The sequence below is a fragment of the Momordica charantia genome (genome assembly GCF_013281855.1).
Source record: "Momordica charantia cultivar OHB3-1 chromosome 6 unlocalized genomic scaffold, Mcharantia_2.0 BLBB01000006.1, whole genome shotgun sequence".
Classification (NCBI taxonomy): domain Eukaryota; kingdom Viridiplantae; phylum Streptophyta; class Magnoliopsida; order Cucurbitales; family Cucurbitaceae; genus Momordica; species Momordica charantia.
This window is the reverse complement of record NW_028275164.1, coordinates 2792803-2813659: the sequence shown is the minus strand read 5'-3', so window position 1 is coordinate 2813659 and position 20857 is coordinate 2792803. Positions and strand designations below refer to the sequence as shown.

Here is a 20857-nt window from a genome sequence, read left to right as displayed (position 1 = left end):
GTTTTTTGAAAAGTTATAAAAAATTTGTAAAAGATATTTAAATTAATAAGTATTTTATTTATATAAATAAATTAAAAAATAATTAATATTAATACTATGTCTGGGTGAGATTTTGTCGACATTTTTATAATATTATGGAAATATCGATATCGAACCTATAATTTATAAATACATGAAAATATCAACATTTCGATCACATTTAGATATTTAATATAGAGTTTACTACATTTTTTATATTTATCGGGTAGTAAGTATCATATTTACCATCATACAAAAATGATCCTTTTTTTAATCTATTTTCTCATCGTTTATGCGTCTCTCGAAATTGACCATTTAAAAAAATAATAATAAAAAAGTATTTTTATTTTATTTATTTAGTCTAAAGTTTTGTTATGTGATGGTAATTTTTTGGATATGATCATGAGATTGGACTCCATGCCGTCGTATTTATTTTCTAATGGGTGCAGCAGATGGAGAAATTGCTCATCTTCCTCTATAAAAAGCTGCATGAACTGCAAGGCCAAATATATAACCATTGAACTCAAACACAGAGCCAACTGAAATTACTCTCTCTCTCTCTCTCTCTCTCTCTCTCTCTCTCTCTCTCTCTCTCTTTCTCCGGCTCTAATGGCTACTCCGGCTCCGGCTCCGACTTCTAATGGTGCTCTACATTTGTCCCTAATTTAATGTATATTTGGTGTAAGATCGATGGCGATGGAGTGAAATTTGTTGTAATTTTAATTTGCAGGCGAAGAGCGAGTAATACAGAAGAAGTACTGGACAGAGCACTCGGCCGGACTGACGGTGGAGGCGATGCTGCTCGATTCGAACGCCTCCGATCTCGACAAAGAAGAAAGGCCTGAAGTAATTAACTAATATAATCGAACGATTTAACTTTAATTTCCATTCGCTAGCAAATGTGGAGTGTTTAATTTCGAATTCGTTCGAGAAATTGCAGGTGCTTTCTCTGCTTCCGTCGTACGAAGGGAAGTCGGTGGTGGAACTTGGAGCCGGCATTGGTCGCTTCACCGGCGATTTGGCGGAGAAGGCCGGCCAGGTTCTTGCATTGGATTTCATCGAGAGTGTGATCAAGAAGGTAAGGGATTTTTCTTCCGATTTGGATTTTCGTTTCAATTTTTTGCCCTAATTTCTTGTTTGTTTGTTGAGATTTGGCTTCTGATTTGGATTCCATTTTTAAGCCCTATGATATTTCTGTTAATTGGTTGGTATGTGCAGAATGAAAGCATTAATGGGCACCACAAAAACGTAAAGTTCATGTGCGCTGATGTAACTTCTCCAAATCTCAACGTTTCCCAAAATTCTGTGGATTTAATCTTCTCGAATTGGCTGCTCATGTATTTGTCTGATAGAGAGGTAAATTATATATATTATACGAAGAGAGTTCTTTTTTTTTTTTTTCACCTCTAAAACTTGCAACTTATATCAAATTTTTACCGTAGATTTTTTATTTTATCTTGACCATAGACTTGTTAAGTTTTACAATATTCACCTTTAAAAAGTGTTGTAATTTGTATAGTTAAAAAAAAATATTTTTTATAAGTATTTAATGAATTATAAAATATATATTTAGTATGGAATTAAATTTGTGAGTTTTTAAAGTCTTTTACATTATTTTTTATTCAAATTAATGAAAATCAAATAGATGATAAGAATGTCAACATTTATATAAATTTAGGAATAAGATAAAATTGAAAAGTTTATATTTTTTAGTTGGATCTTGGTAAGATCTCATAGCGAAAAGAACGTAACAAGCTTTATAAGGATTTTGCGTGTTTTTGGGTTGAATTTAGTGTAATTTTGTCGTTGATTTATGAGTAATTTTTTATTGTTCCTTTTAAGAGAGATTAATATGATAAAATGGACAGAATGAAAAGGTTAAATTGACTCTTGACTTAATTTTACATTATCCCGTTCAAATAATTTGGGTGTTAATCAACTGAAAAGTTTTCTTTCTTGACTATGATTTATTGCATTTCTTTCTACTAAACTTGGTTGGATTTAAGTAACCATTTTGATTTTGTGTTACAAATTTTGCAGGTGAAGAACTTGGCAGAGAGAATGGTAAAATGGTTGAGAGTTGGGGGTTATATTTTCTTCAGAGAGTCTTGTTTCCATCAATCCGGAGACTGTAAACGAAAGTACAACCCCACCCACTACCGAGAGCCAAGATTCTACACAAAGGTACTGCCAAAAACAAATCAAAATTTACCCTTAAACTCCTTAAACATGGACCACTTTTTTCCGTTAATCTTGTAAATACTTCATAACTGCTACACCTTCCCGATTTCTTGGATTTGGAGTTCTTTTGTTTCCTGCAATAATCTGAGCTTCTGGGGTGCTCTGCAGGTGTTCAAGGAATGCCATATGCAAGATGACGCCGGAGATTGCTACGAGCTCTCCCTCGTCGGCTACAAATGCATCGGAGCTTATGCCAGAAACAAGAAGAATCAGAATCAGGTAATTAACAAATTCCGATCATAAATTCTCTCTTCTGTTTTCTCAATTTCCAAAAATCTGGTGGTGGGTTTCTGCAGATCTGCTGGATATGGCAGAAGGTCAAGAGCTCCAACGATGACAGAGGATTCCAACAATTCCTAGACACAGTACAGTACAAATGCAGCGGCATTCTCCGCTACGAGCGTGTGTTCGGACCAGGGTTCGTCAGCACCGGCGGAATCGGTAATCGATCCAAAAACCGAAGCCAATAGATTAGTGAAGTGATTACCATATAATTAACTAAATGGGTTTGAATTGAATATGAATGAACAGAGACGACAAAAGAATTTGCGGCGAAACTGGAGCTTAAGGCTGGGCAGAGGGTTCTGGATGTGGGTTGCGGAATTGGGGGAGGAGATTTTTACATGGCGGAGAATTTTGATGTGGAGGTCGTCGGAATAGATCTCTCCATTAACATGATTTCTCTTGCTCTGGAACGCGCAATTGGGCTGAAATGCGCCGTTGAATTCGAAGTCGCCGATTGCACCAAAAAAGTGTACCCAGAAAACAGTTTCGATGTCATTTACAGCCGAGACACCATTTTGCATATTCAGGACAAGCCTGCACTGTTCAGATCATTCTACAAATGGCTGAAGCCGGGAGGGAAAGTTCTGATAACTGATTACTGCAAAAGCGGCGGCGCTCCGTCGCCGGAATTTGCAGAGTATATAAAGCAGAGAGGGTACGATTTGCACGACATCAAATCCTACGGTCAGGTAACAAAATCTTCTTATTTTGGTTTTGGTTTTGGTTTTGGTTTTGGGATTTTGACGAAGCTCTGGTTGCTTAGATGCTTGAGGATGCTGGTTTCAACGACGTCGTTGCAGAGGACCGCACCGATCAGGTTTGCAATTTGCAAATCTTTGTCATGAATATAAACAGAAATTGATAAAGCTGTTGAGATTTTTATTTTTATTTTTTTTTAATTTTTTGTTGGTTGTAGTTCATGAGTGTTCTTCAGAGGGAGCTGGAGGCTGTTGAAAAGGAGAAGGAAACATTCATCCATGATTTTTCTGAAGTGGGTTTCTTCTTCATTTTTCATCTTCTCTTTTGCAACTGATTTAGATTCCATTTTTCTGTTTTAATTTTGGTTTTTTTGTTTGTTTGTGTTTTTTTAAATACAGGAAGATTACAATGAAATTGTTGGAGGGTGGAAGGCAAAGTTGAACAGGAGTTGGTGTGGAGAGCAGAAATGGGGATTGTTCATTGCCCACAAAACAAAATGAGCTCAACTTTTACCTTTATGTTGTAATTACTTTGTTATTCAGCAACTGCCTCTATCACTCTATGATTTCTATCATATTAATAAATTAAGAAAATAATTTAAATATATTATTTAACTTAACCATTGATTCCAACGGATACACCTAGACTAATAAGAGATTTAATAGAAAACGAACATAATTCGACAATAATTTACAGAGGTTATGAGTTCGATCTCCATCCTTACATGTTGAAATGACACATTTTTTAGGCTAACAAATTTTAGTAGATTTATTATAATTTTTTTTAGTATAATGGGTGGGAGGGGAGATTCGAACTCTCAACCACATATTTGGATACATATGTCTTAACTGTTAATCTATGCTTTAGTTGACCTTTTAACTACTTATTCAAGATAATATAAATAGAAAAACTAAGATAGTAAGAATTTTTAAATTTTATGCTTATTTACTAGTGTAGGTAACTATTATTAAGGTTAAATTATTAATGTTGTAAAAAATAAATCATTATTGGGGTTGGAGAGGAAAAAGGGAAAAAGTTAAAATAGAAAATAGAAAAAAAACCTATATTTTCTCTCCAATCATTATTGGGGTGAACCGCTCAAATAATTGATGAATGCAATTATTATTCTGTCGCATCACTAGAAGTTGCATGAAAAATCATACCAAAAAAATCCATGAAACTCTTTTACTAGTTGAAATGGTTAAGGTACCTATCTCTAATCAAAATGTCATGAGTTCGAATCTCATCCCCACATGTTATATTTAAAAAAAAAAAAAAAAGAATGGATAAAATTGTAAAAATGATACTACAAATATAAAAAAGAGATTCGTGCTTGCTTACACAATTTTTGTTTTCTTAACAAGTTATTAACTTTCAACTTGGTATGTTTGTACATAATAATAATTAATGTATTTTTATTTTCCTGTTTAGTATAAAAAATGTGAGGTGTGAATTTAGACTTTCAACTCAAAAAAAAAAATAATCGCTGACTTATGTTCATGTTGGCATTATTATCATGATCTATGTTTTAGAAAATGGTACATTTTCCAATCAAATTAACTTATATTAACCACAAATTAAAGAAAAATGATAAGTGAATTCAAGTTTAATAGATAGAACATGAATAAGTTTGATTCACCCTTTATAATTGTTAACTAAAAAAAGACTTTCAAGTCATAGAGGATAAATTACAAATAATATACCTGCATTTTGATTGGTGTGTTCGGAACAATCCAAAACATTTCAAATCTTTCATTAATTAAGATAAAAAGTCAAATATATGTAGAATTCAGAAAAGATTAAAGGGAAAAAAAGTCAAATCCGTGTAAATTACAAATGATAATTTGATTTAATGTAGGTAAGGGTGAAAGTTAGCTCACTTAGTCAAACTCTTGGACCATTAAAACAAACAAAATCATAAAATAAAAAAGAGTAGAAATTCAACCGTTTTGATCAATTGAATTATCATCTTCTAAATATGTAGGTTATTGAATTAAAATGAAAATTTAATAATTATATTAGATTAGATTAAATCACCATTCAATCTTTCCGCACTATATCATATTAAAATGATTAAAATATCATTTACTTCAAAAACTCAAATGATAAACGTTTTAGTAAAATAAATAAGCACTAGAAATTGGAACTCATGAGCTAAATTTCGTGGTAGAGGGAAAAAAAACATTAATTTTTTTTTTTTTTTGAAAAAAACATTAAACTAATTGATTTATGATCAAAACCAACTAATATAATATTTAACAATTTATCAATTTCGAAAGAATGTTCTTCTTCTCCAGATATCAGGATATTGTACTTCTTCTGTAAGCTCCATTTTTCAACAATGGCGTCCTTCGCTGGAGCCGCTGTTGCTGATAGTAAGTCAATAGGAAAACAGAATACCCTTGAATCGACGGATTCTTCTTTCTGCGACTTCGCTTTCGACTTCCATTAATTTAATTGGAAAGATTACAGAGATTATTTTAATGGGTGTAATTCAGGGGAAGAACGTGAGAGACAGAAGAAGTATTGGATTGAGCATTCTGCAGATTTGACCGCCGATTCGGATTCCTCTGAAACTGACTCGGAAGAAATGGCTGAAGTAACTCACTCACTCTAACTTGAAAAGACAATAAAAGCAAAATTTCGACCTAAAATAAATCCAATTCCGCTCTCTCTGCATTCTGCAGGTGCTTTCGCTGCTTCCGCCGTACGAAGGGAAGACGGTGGCGGAGCTTGGGGCTGGCGTTGGTCGTTTCACGGCGGAGTTAGCTCAAAAGGCTGCGCAGGTTCTCGCTGTTGACTTCATTGAGGATGCGATTAAGAAGGTAATTACAAATGGAACCAAGCCCTTGGGTTTTTCTGTATTTGTTTCTTTATTTTTCTTAGTTAGGTTTCACTTTTGCAGAATGAAAGCATAAATGGGCATCGTGAGAATGTTAAGTTTATATGTGCTGATGTGACTTCTCCAGAACTGGATATTTCTGAAAACTCTGTGGATTTGATCTTCTCAAATCAGCTGCTCATGTATTTATCTGATGAAGAGGTAGAAACAGCCTTGATCTTCTTGTCCATTTTCTCCCATTAGTCATGGACCACCTAGTTTTGGGATGTGAACTTTGTTCCACATCGAGTTAACATTGGAAAATTCTTAGTATATAAGTAAGGATAATTTCTCCAGGGATTTTTATTGGTAGCATCCAATATGCTTTTGTTGGGTTTGTAAAAGAGTGAAAAAGAAAGTTTCACATTGGCTAGGGAAGGGAGTGATCCATAGTATATAAGAGAGGATAATTATCTTCAGAAGTCTTTTAGGTGAAACTAATAGTAAAGTTGTGAGGGCTATGCACAAAGCGGACAAAATCATACAATTATGGAGATGCTTGGGGTACCGTTGTCCTTAATAGGTTTCAGGGAGGCTGAGGCCCATAGCGAACGATATCATATGTGAGGAGCTCGGTGTCCTAACAAGTAGAGACGAAGATTTGATGAGAGGCTTGGTGGTCCTTTATTTGAGGAGAAGATTGTTGGGGATGAAAACATGGGTTATTTGAGGGGTTTGAAGACTGCAAAATTCATTGAATATTGGTTTTGGAGTACCCCACCAATGTGACATGACAAGAGTCGATACATATGAAAAGGGCATATGGGATTCCTCAAATCCTCTTGTTTCTGCTTTCCTGTTATTTTCGCATTCGTTCTTCTCACCCGCTGAAGAGATTGAAGCTGGCTCTGTATTTGGTTAACTTTTTAGTTCCTACAGAGCTACTATGTTATCATTTTGTTTTATTAGGCCCGATCAGTTGTTCGGTTTGGTCAACATGCTTCCATCTGTTGGATCTGCATATTGTCTGAAATATGATTTTGTTTTTACGTTTGATTCCTTGGCGTCGTTGTAGCACCTTCTAATCTATTTTGTTAGTAATTCTGTAGTCTCTGTGTTTTCTTCAAATTTGGCTTATCAGCAAAGTAAATTGGTATGTGGATTCAGGTGAAAACTCTGGCAGAAAGGATGATCAAATGGTTGAAGGTTGGAGGTTATATTTTCTTCAGAGAGCCTTGTTTCCAACATTGTGAGAAATCTGATAAAAGGCACGATTTGTCCCACTATATAGGGAACCAAGATTTTATTCAAAGGTTTGTTTGTCTTAATAAGTTTGTTTTTTTTTTTTTTTTTTGGTCTGCCTCATGCTTAAGTCCTAAAAAACACTGTTTAGAATATGATAGCATCTGTTAGCTGCTGTGTTCTGCCATAAAAACTTGTTATTGCCAATCAGATTTGCAAAACATATACTACTCTTCATCTATCTTTACTACTTTATAGGTTTTTAAGGAATGTTATACAAAAAATGATTCTAGGAACGTTTTTGAACTTTCTCTTCTTGGCTGCAAACCCACTGGAGCTCATTTGAGGGACAAGGAGAGTCAAAATCAGGTGAACAATCCTGGTCTATGTTCATCCTTAGCTTTAAATGTCCTGCTGTGCTATCTTGGCTATCAAATGGAGTGTTTTCCGTTAACTCCATGGTTGCTTATTTTCCGTTAACTCCATGGTTGCTTCTTTGTAATGTCATCTTTTCAATAAAACTTTATATCTTGAAAAGGATTGGCGTTGGCCCATGTTTCATGGTATAGATTTGCTGGATATGGCAAAAAGTTCATTCAGACAACGACAGAGGCTTCCAACAATTCTTAGACACAGTTCAATACAAGAGCAGCGGCATATTGCGATATGAGCGTGTTTTTGGACATGGATTTGTCAGCCCTGGAGGTTTAGGTACGACTTGTCGTGTAAGTTTCTAAGAGGTTCAAAGAATTTGACAACTTGGTTAGGCTAGAGCTCTTAACCACTCTGTTTAGCAATTCGACAATTCGCCCGAGTACGTTTACCCTCTAGAACATCCTCATTTCTGTAAGTGATTCCTTGTGTTTGATCAGAAACAACAAAAGAATTTGTAGCCAAATTGGACCTCAAGTCTGGTCAGAGGGTTCTTGATGTTGGTTGTGGCATTGGGGGAGCATGCTTCTATATGGCGGAAAACTTCAATGTCGAGGTCGTAGGCATCGACCTCTCCATCAATATGATCTCTCTTGCTCTTGAGCGCGTCATTGGACTCAAATGTTCCGTTGAATTCGAAGTTGCTGACTGTACGAAGAAAACATATCCAGACCAGACATTTGATGTCATATACAGCCGTGACACCATTTTACACATTCAAGTGAGGCCATCTAATTAAGTTCATATCTTCATATCCCTTTGAATTTTAAGCCACTTCAACATCATGTTTCAACTGTTCCAGGACAAACCTGCTCTCTTCAGATCATTCTACAAGTGGTTGAAGCCAGAAGGTAAACTTTTCGTAACCGATTATTGCAGAAGCACAGGAACTTCCTCGCCCGAATTTGCCGAGTACATCAAGCAAAGAGGGTATGATCTGCATGATGTAAAATCCTACGGTCAGGTGCTTCGATTCAGTTTAACTTTCAGAGGTGTTTTCACTGCGTCTTTTTCGGACATATCTCAATTTGTTTCTCTTTTGTTTCCTAGATGATTGGGGATGCTGGTTTCAGCAAAGTCGTTTCAGAGGACCGCACAAACCAGGTCTGAATTCTGCATCTCTTGCTCTCACATATGACAATATGACATGAAAAGAAACTGTGTATATTGACTTTAACCCTTCATTCTTCCTTCAGTTTATACGAGTTCTGCAGCAGGAACTCAAAGCCGTTGAAGAACAAAAGGACACATTTATCCATGACTTTTCTGAAGTTGGTTCCCTCTCAGTTCTTCCTTCATGTGGCTTATTGTCAATTCTGTCTGGAATACATTTAACTGTCTGAGTTGTTCTTATACAGGATGGTTATAACGACATCATTTGCGGATGGAAGGCGAAGCTCAACCGAAGTTTATCCGGTGAGCAAAGATGGGGTCTGATCTTTGCCAAGAAAACAAACTGAGTTCTGAGTTCTGATTACTGATTTATGGTATAAGATTTCATCCAAAGACTACTGTTGAAAACTTCTTGAATAATAAAATTTCTCTCCGTCATTACACTTGAGCTCTTTTAGGTTGATATTTCTATCATCTTAACATTCATCTTGATAATAGTGTATTGAGTACATGCAAGGGGCGGGATTCAAACTCACTTTTTAGAGAGGTTGGGAGATCGAACCTTCAATCTTATTCTTTGGGAAAGTAATAAATATTTAATCGAATTTCTGATGTACCTTTAATAGTTAGTTCAAGAATTGAAGATTTTCCGTCATGTTTATAAATTGGCGTTTAATTTGGGATGACCAAACAACCAGTTGCTATTCAAAATGAAGAGAGTTTTTTCAGACACTGGTGTGCCTTAATTGCCAATAAATGCCTACATTAAATTGATAATAAATACCAAGTACAAATCATTTAAAATGTGCCTAACATACAAGGGAGAAAATGTATTGAGGGTATTTTTTTAAAAATTGTTTTGCATATTAACTTTTAAAATTGTCTTTCTTGTTTTAATTGTAAACTATATATATATATATTTTGTAACCATGCTTTAATTTATTTTTATGCATATTAATTTAAAATTTTTAACATATTTAAATCTAAGTTATACTTGAGAAAGAATCAATAATTATACATGAAATATTATTCATATTTTAGCCCATTTCTCCAACTATATATATAGATATATATTTTATCTACTGGATTACTTTTAAGTTTTACTAGAGATTTCTATTCTATCAATCTACCATTGTTTGATTCCTGTTGAATCATATATCCTGGTGGGTGCAGGGCAAACGATTTTAAAGCGGACTCCTATTCATTAGATAGAGAATATTGACAAGATTTCGTGATTTCCAATTCAACAGGTGAAGAGGACTTGAACCTCCTTGCTCTTTAGTACGAGATTTTGAGTCTCATGTGTCTACCGTTTCAAATATGAAAAAATCATTTGTCATCCATGATCCATATTGGCAATTTTTCAAAAAAAAAAAATTTGTTCGGTCAAATAAACACAGCTTAGGAGCTTAGACATCTCTGCATAGATTGCGGGTTCAAAGAGGGGTTGCTTATTTATGATGTGATGTTGTAAAGTAAAAATGATAAGAGATTCTTACAGATGAGTGTGTGTGTGTGATATGCATATGGCATTGTCCTTAATTTACTAAAAATGCAGGTAATTCAGGTAAAGAACAAAAAAAGGAACTTCTCGAAGCAATAATTTTACAAGTCACTTCAAAACCTGATCTTAACAACCCATATTATTTCAGCAACGTCATCTCTTTCCTTTCTTCTTCTCCCTCATCGCCATTGGAATCCATCTCTCAGATCTCAGAGATTCCATTTCCATTTCCAGTCCCAATTTCATAAATCTCCATGTCACTTCCTCTGTCATTTCACATCTCTGCAATATTCCATGCATTGCTCACCATTCCACCAACATATATGTATGGGGGCCGGCCGTTTCACAACCTTTTTTATATTTTTTTTTAAGTTTCCTCATTCTTTTTAATAAAGAAAAACAGAATTGCATAGCCAACCACCTAAAATAATGTTTTTATTTATGTTCTGGAGTAAAATGGAACAAGGATAAAAAGTTTTGTTTTGGTTGTTTCTAAAGTTTCTACGTACAATTTTGAAGATCCTTCTAAAAAGATAAGAAATAATAAATATAAATAATTGTCAAATGCTTAAGTTTCTTAATAAAATTAGAAACGAGAAACTATTTCTCCGCTTCCCACCACCGGTATGAATATTTTTTAGACCAAAGATTCTCTGAAGTTTTTAGCAGTCCTCGCTCATATGCTTAATTCATTCTTCGTTCATTCTAACATATATGTGGTGTCGGTTCTTTCACGCGGCTCTAAAGATTGTGAAAACAAAATCACAGAAGAACCCTAATCTTCCATTTGCTATGTTAGTAATAAAGTCAACAGCTAGAAATAGCATGCAGCCAGAAATTAAAAAAGAAGAATCAGTTTTTGAGTGGAAGAAATTCAAAGAACTGAAAAGTAGTAGTGGGGGAAAAGGGGGAAGTTTTGAGGACTGTCATGTTGTCCGAATCCGACATGATTCCCAGCTGATCCTCTTGTCGTCCCTCCCTCTCGCTGTCGTTTTCGTTTTTGCACAACTTGGTGCTCCGGAGAGGAAACAGCTGAAGCGTCGTCGTTTCACATCCGTCCCGCACAAGCCCGTTACTATTTTCTCGGTACGGTTCGTCCACGAGGCCGTTTCGGTGGTGCAGGGTTTTCCTCCTAGGGTTTATTACAAGTTCACCGTCTCTTTCCACACATTCTCTTCTTCTCCTTTCTTCACGTTCCTGCACGGAGATTAATCAATATATTATTGAAACATGTTTTCTTATGAGCCGACATAAAGCTCCGCCTCAAGAGAATTTCGATATGAACAACATAAATATAGCATAATAAATAAGACACTTTATTATGTTCTTTAAAGTTTAAAGTTGAAGGTTTGATCTCAACCAAATATTTCTTGAACTCAAAAACATAAAAGGAAAAACAAGTTCGGAGTCTAAGAGTTATTATTCAAAAACTATAATATCACTATGACTCGAAAAATGTGCTTTTAGAGGATTTAAGGTTCACTATGTTTCTCTCTTCCTCATTCTAAAAAGAGTGATCATCTAAACATATATGGTAAGATTTGTTAAATTTGAACTTTTAACCATAAAAAGAAAAATACCCAAACGGTAGCTGGTCAAAAATTTGACATCCATTTACCTTTTTGAAAAAATATAAAAAAATGTATATTTTACATTTCTCTCTTTTGTCAAAGTTATAATAATCCTATTTAAAGAAAAATACCTGGCTCGTAATTAGTAATGAACAATTTTATCTTTATCACCACTAAATATTTAAGGACAAAGTTGCTCCTCCTTATTAAGAAGCCAAGTATTTTTCCCAGATAAATGTCTAGATATAGTCATTATAAAAACTTATAAAACTAGAAACTAAACCCTAAAAGTTGAGTAAAAGGGTATAAAATTTGGGGGAGAGGGTACGTGGCCAAATAGGGCTAAGCTAGGAGATTGAGATATAGAGAAATAAGGCAGCCACAAGGACATGATATATCCCAAACAGATCAACAAAAACAGCCCTAATCTATGGCCTATGACCCGACAGAAGGGAAGAAATGCAGCCTTTTGGGGCCCTTCTTTACATTTCCCAAAACCAAACCTACCTTTAATTTTAACTTTACTTGATTAAAACCCAAACCCCAAAAAGAAATGAATCTCCTTTTTTTTCTTTTCTTTTGGGGAAACTCATGATGCTGATATGCACCACAGCTTAATCATGTCACTAATCAGGAGTTTTGAACAAACCCCATCTCATTTCTTCTCTTCTCTTTTCTGGATTTAAAAAAAAAGGGTTTTTTTTTAATGGGTTTTTGTTTTGGGATCCGAAGAAAGACAGAGACTAATCGAAAAATGTAGAGAGAGAAAGAGAAGAGAGACCTGTGAAAGTGTAGTAGTGCAGTTCGTCTTTGTCTGTTGAATTTCGTACCCTTTTTCTGTCCCTGTATGAAGACAATAACCAACACAAAAAGAATTCAACCTTTTTTTTTTTTTGGCCCCCTCTCTTTCTTACGTTAAATTTTTCAAACTGCAATCGACACACAGTCAAAAAGAATGTATCATATATGAATATGAACAAGCAAAAACAAAAAAAAAAGTTGTAATTTTTGTCATGTTCTTCCTTGAAATTTGGATGAAGAATTACAAGTTTGAAGTTGGAATTTTATTACCTGAATGTTTGGTTTGGTCGGCGGCGGTTTGACGGCGTCGTTTCTGGCGCTCTCTGGCCTTGTGATTCTGAAACCAGTAGAAGACGTTTTTTCCTTCAATCTTGCCGTAGCGGCGGAGCTGGGCCGTGATGTGCTGAATTTGGTCGGCGGACGGCGTCCGAGTCCCCCGCCGGTAGAGTTCCTCCAGAATTCTCAACTGCTCCGCCGTCGGATTCCACCTCGACGAGCTTACAACGACCGCCGGAGAACTCGACGACGAACTATCATTCAACTCTCTCTTGCTTTGCTCATTCAAATTCAAATAACTTGCTGCTGACAAATTTCACCATAAAATCATACCATTTAGATTAAATGAGGTCATAGAAATTTGAAGAATATGAATAAAAGATTAAATTTACGGTGAAAAAATGCATACCCAGATGGTAATATTGGGCACAGAAGTTGGCGCCATTGACGCGAAGAGAAGCTGGCAAAGGTCGAGGAACGAGAGGCCGAAGCTTGCGGCCGCCATTGAAGGGCTCAGAGAAGCTAAATTCTCCGCCATTATCATCGTACCCCAAAGTCCACATTTTGAACACAAAGTTGGCAACTTTCAGCCTTTAGTTGACAGAAAAAACCAAACTTTTCTCTTCTTTTTTCGGTTTATTGGGATTTTGGGGAGTTTAAAGCAAATGGGTATGATGGGAATGGTTTGGGGAATTGCAAAATGGAATTATGGAAGAATGGGAAGAGGGGAAAACAGTGGGATTAGGGTTTTGGTATTGTATATAGTAAGAAAAAAAGAAGGAATTTTGATGGGTATTGGAAAAGTGTTTGAAGTGTGTGTTTGGAGTTGCAGACATTAAGAGATGGCGATTGATCAATATAACATAACAGAGGAGAGATAAAGAGAGAGAGAGAAAGAAAAATGGTGTTTGGTTAAATAATATGGAAGAAAGGCATATAAGAATTGAAGTTGACTATAGGTAGAGTAGAGGAGAGGTGAAAAATAAGTAACAGAGGGGGAAGAAAGGGAAAGCGTGGGATTCTGGAAGAAGGGTTTTGGGGATAAGAGACTCGAAAACGACATGACGAGATGATGAGGATTATCATAACCTTCATCATTCATACCCCTCTTTCTTCTTCCCCTTTCCCCTTTTCATTTTTACCTCCCCGTTCTTTCAACATTGCTTTAGATACAACGTTAGTGGCGAATTTACAAGGTTGCAATTTGGGTTCGACACCTAGTGACCCTGACATTCTCCTGTCTTCCCTGCAATTTGGGTGTGCTATTTGCTTGACTTGAGTCGTTGCTTGCTTGAAAGAGCGAAGATTGTCTCTACAAATTAAACTATATGTGAGGAATCCTAAGATCATGTCAGCATAATTAAGAAATAACACATTCGTTATTTTGGTGACTCAATCCTAAGAACTACGTAGTTTACGGATGATTTTTTGGATTAGAGATTGGAAAGCAACATGACGAGATGATGAGGATTATCGTAATTAATTACCTTCGTCATTTATACCCCTCTTGCTCTTTCCACTTTCCCCTTTTCATTTTTACCTCATTCCATTGAAACATTGCTACAACGTTACTGACGATTCTAAACAATAGTTAATCTGTATGAGATATAATTGTATTCCAGCTAAGATATCTCCTCTAATTTGAATGAGAGGGATCTCGAGATCATGCAAGAGCGTGATTAAGAAAGGAGCACCCCCGACAATCTAAGGTCACAATCGGACGAACTTGTAATTTAAGGAGCACACGATTTGTTTTTTGTTTGTGTGGGGTCTGCATATTTGTCTCTCTTGTTAATATATTTGTTGTGGTTGTCCAGTGGCTTTCACACTTAATTCTCCATTCCAACTGCCGCTGTGAGCTTTCACTCTCTCTTCTTTGTCTGTCTCTAAAAATTTGTTGGGTTTAATTTTGTCTTTCTACTGAGGGATGTGTTTGTGGGTACAGGCACAGGTAGCTGTGTAGCTGGTGGCTCCATCATATCTCACATACATTGTACGAATGTATTTATAATAATCTCTCTCTCTCTCTGCACATCCACACACCTCTCTTTCCAACATTCTGCCAATCCATCCCACATTATTATTATTATATTTTGCCCCCAATCATCATCTAATCTTCTCCCTAATCTCACATTTAACTTTAACACAACAACACAGCTCTTTTTCCATTCCCTAAGTCCCTTTGCACCAAAAGGGTAGTATGTATCCATTTCGGTTCGATATCGAGTCTCTCTTCGTATATCTACGCAATAGTATGTGGAATTTTCTACTTGTAGGTGTATGATTAATTGCTTTTTACTTATGGGCTCATATGTAATGAGGGTCTCGCAAAGAAAATGGTTGTCTTTATTTATATATATATATCTATATACACACGAGTGAGAGGTAGGATGGGAGTATTAAAGGATATATATGTAAATGAAAGTATGAAGTTTGATTTGTGGATTTTAAAGATTATTGTGGAAAATGGATCCTAGGGATATTCATTGGGATGGGTGGGAGGGGGCTATTTCATTCTCCGTCCCTGTTAAAATTCCCACGAATTTTTTTCGCGGAGATCGGGCTGGGGATTCCTCATAGGGATCAGGTTCTATGTAGGAATTTTTCCGGTTTATTCCTTTATTTTTTAAATTATTTATCAATTGAATATTTTTTTCATATGAAGTTTTAATTAAATGTTGAAATTTCAACGATAAAATTTGATTTATATGGTCCAATTGTCTGTATGAGTGGGTAGAGAAGAATATGATTTTTTTATGACACGTTTGACAACGTTCTCGTTTTTTGTTTCTAGTTTTCAATTTGCTTAAGAAATCTAAGCATTTTGTAACTAACTAACTATGTTTTATGTTTCTTTCCTTTTTGGAAACATTCTCAAAATTATCTAAACATTTTGGAAACAATTAAAACAAGTTTCTACCTTTTTGTTCTCATTTCCATTTGTTCCAAAAATAAATTAAAAAAATTATTTTATCATAATTGAATTCATAGGGTCAGCAATTCATTTTTCTTTATTAAAAATGAAGAAACATAAACCTTACCCAACGAACCTTTAGTGTATATAGTGACTAACAATATTTTTTTAAATCACAAATTTCTCAGCTGTGTTCTTACTTTTTTTTTTTTTACATAATTGAAAACTTAAACAAATATTTAGAAGACTAGTGTTTTCTTTTCTTTAGTTTTTAAAATTTAGATTAGATTTTGAAAATATTTTTTCAAAAAAGTAGATAAGAAAGCAAAATAAAACACATGTGAAGTAGTGTTTAATTTTATAAAATAAAACAAAAAAACTTAGATATCTAATGAGTCATAGTTATATGTCGTCCAATATGACTCATTAGACACCAACTGAAGTTCAAACACTTATTAAACACCTATACAAATTTAAAGACGTATTAGATGTAAGATCTAAAATTTAATGACGTATTTGACTAGTAAATTAATTAACCAAGAGATGTTGAACTTTTGTAATCAAATTTCTTCAGAAGGGATTATACTCACATTTCCAAAATGGGTTAATAATGTAAGTAATAATAATAATTAAACAAAATAGAAGAGATATTATTATATATATGAACTGGATATGTCGTTTCAGAATCTTTGTTCTGTCTGGTGCGACGACCTTGGAGTTACTGGTCCCTTGGTCCATACCATATATTATATTATACTATATGATATTCATACTATATTATATACAAATGACTCATTTTTCGAGTCGAGTCACTGACTCGTCTCTCAACTCAACTCTGACTCGTCTTTTTTTTTTTCCATAATTATTAATTTTGTTCTGAATTTTTGGTTAGAGAGCCTAAGCCTACGCCTTTCAATCCTCTCTCCCATACCCTATTTTCTGCCTCTATCTATTTTGTTTCTCTCATCGATTTCTGCTACAAAATTACAAACTTCTTCAAAATTAATTGTCTTGCTTGGTTGAGTTCTAAGTATTTCATGTGAGTCGTTATATAGATTATTCAACCTTTTGTGTGTTAGATGAAAAATCATGCTATATTATTGATAACTAAAATTAACATCAAACGACGTAATTTAATTAGTTAAAACATGTATCATTGAGCTAAGAGTTGGGACGAGAAATAATTTGATGAAGCATTCCGTTCGCCACACACTAACCTCATTCACTTGTTTATTGTTGAGGTTGTCAGTATACAGTGCCCCACAACTATAGTATAGTGCGGTTGAAAGTATACGAGCATACTCGCCCGTTTCTAATTTCAAGTACACCGCTTTTTCCGGAACGCAATCTAACCATATGTATATATCTATATCTATATATATCTTCAATGCTGTCATTTTGAATGTTAAGGTTGGCTTACGAGTTACATGAATTGAGAACATACTTTACACGCACAAAACACTATGTAATATCTATTTTAATTAATGAAATATGTGAATTTAATGCATAATTTTAGTTCCAAAATGAGAATAACTCAAATAGCCGGCACATATATCTTCGGCTAAAACGTTGGAGATTCAAATTCCACCGGAACTAAAAAAAAGTTACAATGCAAATTATTTAAATGAGTTTGGTATTTTTTATGTAAAGACAAATGATGATCCAAAATATATAGATATGGCACATAGCTATAAACTCAAATGAATTTTTTTTTTAACCAACTGAAGTAAAAAAAATAATTCAATCCCAATTTCTTGACTAAATGTTTTAGATGTTAATGTCTATGTTGATAAAAATGTAAAGGTCTCAATTTCGTAGAAATGTCGATGAAAATATTGATAAAATGTCGACGTTGATCAATATTTTTTAAAATGTTACATAAATAAAAATTTTGTTAAATTAACAAATAAGTATTTTTCATCTTTTCTAACTAAGTTTAAAATGATTAATAGTAATATTGTATCTATATTTGTGATATTTTTTCACAATACTATGAAAATATCGTTTTATCCTTTATGTCGATATCGAATCCGTAAACATATAAAAATGTTGTAATGTCAATAGAAATGTAATACTCGAGAAAATATTTCAATATTAGAAATTAAAGTGTGTGTGTATATATATATATATATATATAAATATTTGTACACATGCGGACGTATGGAGATTCGAACGATACGTGCCTTACCCGTTGAGCATAAGCTAAGCTCAGTATACATTTAGCCCCAATAATAATAATAATAATAATCAAGGTTGAATACAATCTAAAAATTAGACCAATTTCATTGGAAAAGGAAAACAATTTTCCACAAAAGCCCCTCTTTGTATAGCAAAGATCCCAAATTGGTCGCATTTGATAAAAGCGGGAAGGCGAAAATTTCTACCGCCAATTTTAAAGTCCTAACCCACAACAATGCGCCTGCAATGTTTCCCGCCGCCCAAAATCGGTCGCTCTCCATCAAAATTTCCCTTTAAATTATCGCCATTTCGCCGCTTCTCTTGCTCCTCTTCACCGGAACCGCCCCCATCAACCACCGGAAAATGGGACGGGTGGCTGGGAATGGGCACCGGAAGAGAGCATCGCCAGCGTCTCCTACTGGACGAAGAAGATTCACTGCCTCTGCACCAAGGACCGAAACGTCGATGAAGCGATCCGGCTACTCGACGATCTTCGCCTCCACGGCTACCAATTGCACCCTCTCGATCTCTGTAGCGTAATCCACGGTCTCTGTGATGCTCGCCGTTTCGATGAAGCGCACTGCCGTTTTATGCTCTCTGTTTCTTCTCAGTAATGTTCTTATTGCTCGTTTGCTGGATTTTGGATCTCCGCTTAAGACTTGTTTGCTTGTTTGATGCTAAGCCTGAGTTTGTTTCTTCTACAGTGAATTATAATCGATTGATTTATCAGTTTTGTTCGTTTTCTCTACCGAATGTAGCTCATAGGATTTTATTTGATATGACGGGTAGAGGGCATTGCCCAAATGCTGTTTCATATACTACCTTGATTGATGGATACTGCTGTGTTGGTAATGTACCTGCTGCAAAGAAACTGTTTGATGAAATGCCTGAGAATGACGCGGAGCCTAGTTCTCTTACATATAGTGTTCTAATTCATGGTTTTCTTTGCAAGCAGGATTTCGAAACTGGGAGGGCGTTGATGTGCAAGCTTTGGGAAAAGATAAAAGGGGGAAAAGGATCCCTTCACGAACAATGCTGCTCTTGCGAAGCATCTTATTGATTCTCTGTGCCAAGCAGGTTCTTTCCACGAGGTTTTTTTAATCGTAGAAGATATGCCTCAGGGGCAGAGTGTGCATGAGGAATTTGCTTATGGGCAGATGATAGATTCACTTTGTAAAGCTAGAAGACATCATGGGGCCTCAAGAATTGCATATATAATGAGGAAGAGAGGGTTTAATCCTGGTTTACTCTCGCATAATTCTATTAGCAAGGAATTGAATTTGGGTACTCACCATCTGAACTTACAAATAAGGTTCTTGTAGAAGGTCTTTGCCTAGAGATAGACATCCAGGCAAAGGAAGTTTTTCAAATAATGATAGACAAGGAAGGTGTCGACAGAACTTGAATTTACAACATATACTTGAGAGCTATTTGCCTTGCAAATAAGTCAACCGAGCTCTTAAATACATTTGTTGTAATGCTTCAAACCAATTGTCAATCTGATGTTATTACCCTGAATACAGTTATCAAGGGATTTTGTCATATTGGAAGCATTGAAAAAGCTCTAAAGGTATTAAATGATATGATGATTTGTCAATTTTGTGCCCCTGATTATGTGAACTTCACGACTATTATATATGGGTTACTGAATGTTGGGAGGATCCAGGAATCTCTTGATATATTATATAAAGTAATGCGAGAAAAAGGCATTATGTTGCGTGTTGTTACATATAATGCTCTACTATTTGAGGTTTATTTAAATTTCATACCTTTTGACAGAATGGTTAGGAATGGTGCCTGGCAGACAGTACAACATATGCTGTGGTAATTGATGGGCTATGTGATTCCAATAAAATTGAAGAAGCTAAGAGATTCTGGAAAGATATAGTCTGGCCGTCAAAGATTCGTAATAGTTTTGTCTATTCTACTAAGGGCTTTGCAACAATGGAAAATTTAGTGAAGCTTGCGATTTCCTATATGAACTAGTAGACTCTGGGGCTACAATATTGTGATCAATACTGCGTGTAAGTTTGGACTAAAAGGAGAAGCATATCAACTAGTCACAGAGATGAGGAATAATGGGCTAGCCCCTGGTGCCATAACTTGGAGGATTCTTCACAAATTACATCAAAGTGAGACGATGAAATCACCTCCCAAGGATTTAACTAGTCAACCTAGAGATGGCCGTGACCTGACAGATTTGAAGGATTAAATCTCGGTAAAAGCTTGGTCGTTCTGAACAGAGAACACACCCCCGGAACATCCATTCCTGTGATTCTATTTTGAAGCCACCATGTTTTTTCGCAGGTCTCATGTGCATAGTTGGTCTCAAAACCATGAAAGTTGACATAAATAGACCTTTCAAAACATTCCTGAATGCATTTGTAGCTCCTCAGTTGAAGGGTTGTTGCATTCTATATAGACTTATCTGTTTTCTGCCAAACATTCATGTTTCACTTGTAAGCCTAAGTTAATTTCCAGGGTGAACTTGAAAAAAAAAATTTGAAAGCAATTTGAGGAACTATTTTCACTTCTCTAATTTTCACATTCAGGATTCCATATGAACGTAGACTATGATTTTAAGAGAGAAAAGACACATGATCTGGTATATGCTACTATGTATGATTATGGATAATATTTTATTTGTCCAATGGGGAATGCAAACTATTTCTCGATACTAGAAATTCGTGATATTCATGTATTAATTTATTTCCATTTTGTGGTTCATAGGTAACGACTTGTTATAAGGGCGAAGCAATGCT

General features: G+C 35.2%; 4 protein-coding genes across 6 annotated transcripts; 3 read left to right on the top strand and 1 right to left on the bottom strand.

The window, feature by feature from the left end:
* Positions 1–500: 500 nt before the first annotated feature.
* On the top strand, positions 501–3847 carry LOC111006846 (phosphoethanolamine N-methyltransferase). Of its 2 annotated transcripts, XM_088126093.1 has the most exons (12): positions 510–584; positions 615–661; positions 749–864; positions 959–1096; positions 1237–1374; positions 2059–2202; positions 2368–2478; positions 2556–2700; positions 2791–3233; positions 3308–3361; positions 3461–3535; positions 3642–3847. In XM_088126093.1, the coding sequence occupies exons 2-12, from the start codon at positions 628–630 to the stop codon at positions 3741–3743; spliced, it is 1500 nt and encodes a 499-aa protein (XP_087982219.1). In that variant the 5' UTR covers positions 510–584; positions 615–627; the 3' UTR covers positions 3744–3847. The 2 variants fall into 2 exon arrangements, with proteins under 2 accessions (XP_022134624.1, XP_087982219.1); XM_022278932.2 differs by having other exon boundaries at positions 501–661.
* A 1622-nt stretch (positions 3848–5469) lies between these two features.
* On the top strand, positions 5470–9299 carry LOC111006863 (phosphoethanolamine N-methyltransferase 2-like). Of its 2 annotated transcripts, XM_088126170.1 has the most exons (12): positions 5470–5618; positions 5742–5842; positions 5931–6068; positions 6149–6286; positions 7232–7377; positions 7600–7675; positions 7876–8017; positions 8179–8459; positions 8541–8702; positions 8789–8842; positions 8935–9009; positions 9097–9299. In XM_088126170.1, exons 1-12 carry the CDS (start codon positions 5585–5587, stop codon positions 9196–9198), a joined length of 1449 nt encoding a protein of 482 aa, XP_087982296.1. In that variant the 5' UTR covers positions 5470–5584; the 3' UTR covers positions 9199–9299. The 2 variants fall into 2 exon arrangements, with proteins under 2 accessions (XP_087982296.1, XP_087982297.1); XM_088126171.1 differs by lacking the exon at positions 6149–6286.
* A 1796-nt stretch (positions 9300–11095) lies between these two features.
* On the bottom strand, positions 11096–14214 carry WOX1 (WUSCHEL related homeobox 1). Its single transcript, XM_022279092.2, has 4 exons — positions 13413–14214; positions 12998–13306; positions 12708–12769; positions 11096–11552 (listed from the first exon to the last, which is right to left on the bottom strand). The coding sequence occupies exons 1-4, from the start codon at positions 13564–13566 to the stop codon at positions 11208–11210; spliced, it is 870 nt and encodes a 289-aa protein (XP_022134784.1). The 5' UTR covers positions 13567–14214; the 3' UTR covers positions 11096–11207.
* Positions 14215–18277: 4063 nt separating this feature from the next.
* LOC111006840 (Pentatricopeptide repeat (PPR) superfamily protein) lies at positions 18278–20634 on the top strand. The gene is given in 10 exon segments (XM_088124736.1): positions 18278–18429; positions 18432–18705; positions 18707–18745; positions 18747–19098; positions 19100–19358; positions 19361–19891; positions 19894–20022; positions 20025–20090; positions 20093–20313; positions 20403–20634. Coding segments are annotated over 9 exon segments (1953 nt in total). The 5' UTR covers positions 18278–18341; the 3' UTR covers positions 20308–20313; positions 20403–20634.
* The last annotated feature ends 223 nt before the right edge of the window (positions 20635–20857 follow it).

What these genes read in the sequence shown, in the direction of transcription:
- WOX1 (XM_022279092.2), bottom strand. Translation starts at nt 13,566, where the DNA reads ATGTGGACTTTGGGGTACGATGATAATGGCGGAGAATTTAGCTTCTCT. An exon ending in TGCCCAATATTACCATCTGG is followed by an intron (nt 13,307 to 13,412) that starts GTATGCATTTTT and finishes ATTTGTCAGCAG; the next exon opens with CAAGTTATTTGAATTTGAAT. An exon ending in GCACTACTACACTTTCACAG is followed by an intron (nt 11,553 to 12,707) that starts GTCTCTCTTCTC and finishes ATCTCCGTGCAG; the next exon opens with GAACGTGAAGAAAGGAGAAG.
- LOC111006846 (XM_022278932.2), top strand. Translation starts at nt 628, where the DNA reads ATGGCTACTCCGGCTCCGGCTCCGACTTCTAATG. An exon ending in TGTATTTGTCTGATAGAGAG is followed by an intron (nt 1,375 to 2,058) that starts GTAAATTATATA and finishes CAAATTTTGCAG; the next exon opens with GTGAAGAACTTGGCAGAGAG. An exon ending in ACATCAAATCCTACGGTCAG is followed by an intron (nt 3,234 to 3,307) that starts GTAACAAAATCT and finishes CTGGTTGCTTAG; the next exon opens with ATGCTTGAGGATGCTGGTTT.
- LOC111006863 (XM_088126170.1), top strand. Translation starts at nt 5,585, where the DNA reads ATGGCGTCCTTCGCTGGAGCCGCTGTTGCTGATA. An exon ending in ACTCGGAAGAAATGGCTGAA is followed by an intron (nt 5,843 to 5,930) that starts GTAACTCACTCA and finishes TGCATTCTGCAG; the next exon opens with GTGCTTTCGCTGCTTCCGCC. An exon ending in TGTATTTATCTGATGAAGAG is followed by an intron (nt 6,287 to 7,231) that starts GTAGAAACAGCC and finishes ATGTGGATTCAG; the next exon opens with GTGAAAACTCTGGCAGAAAG.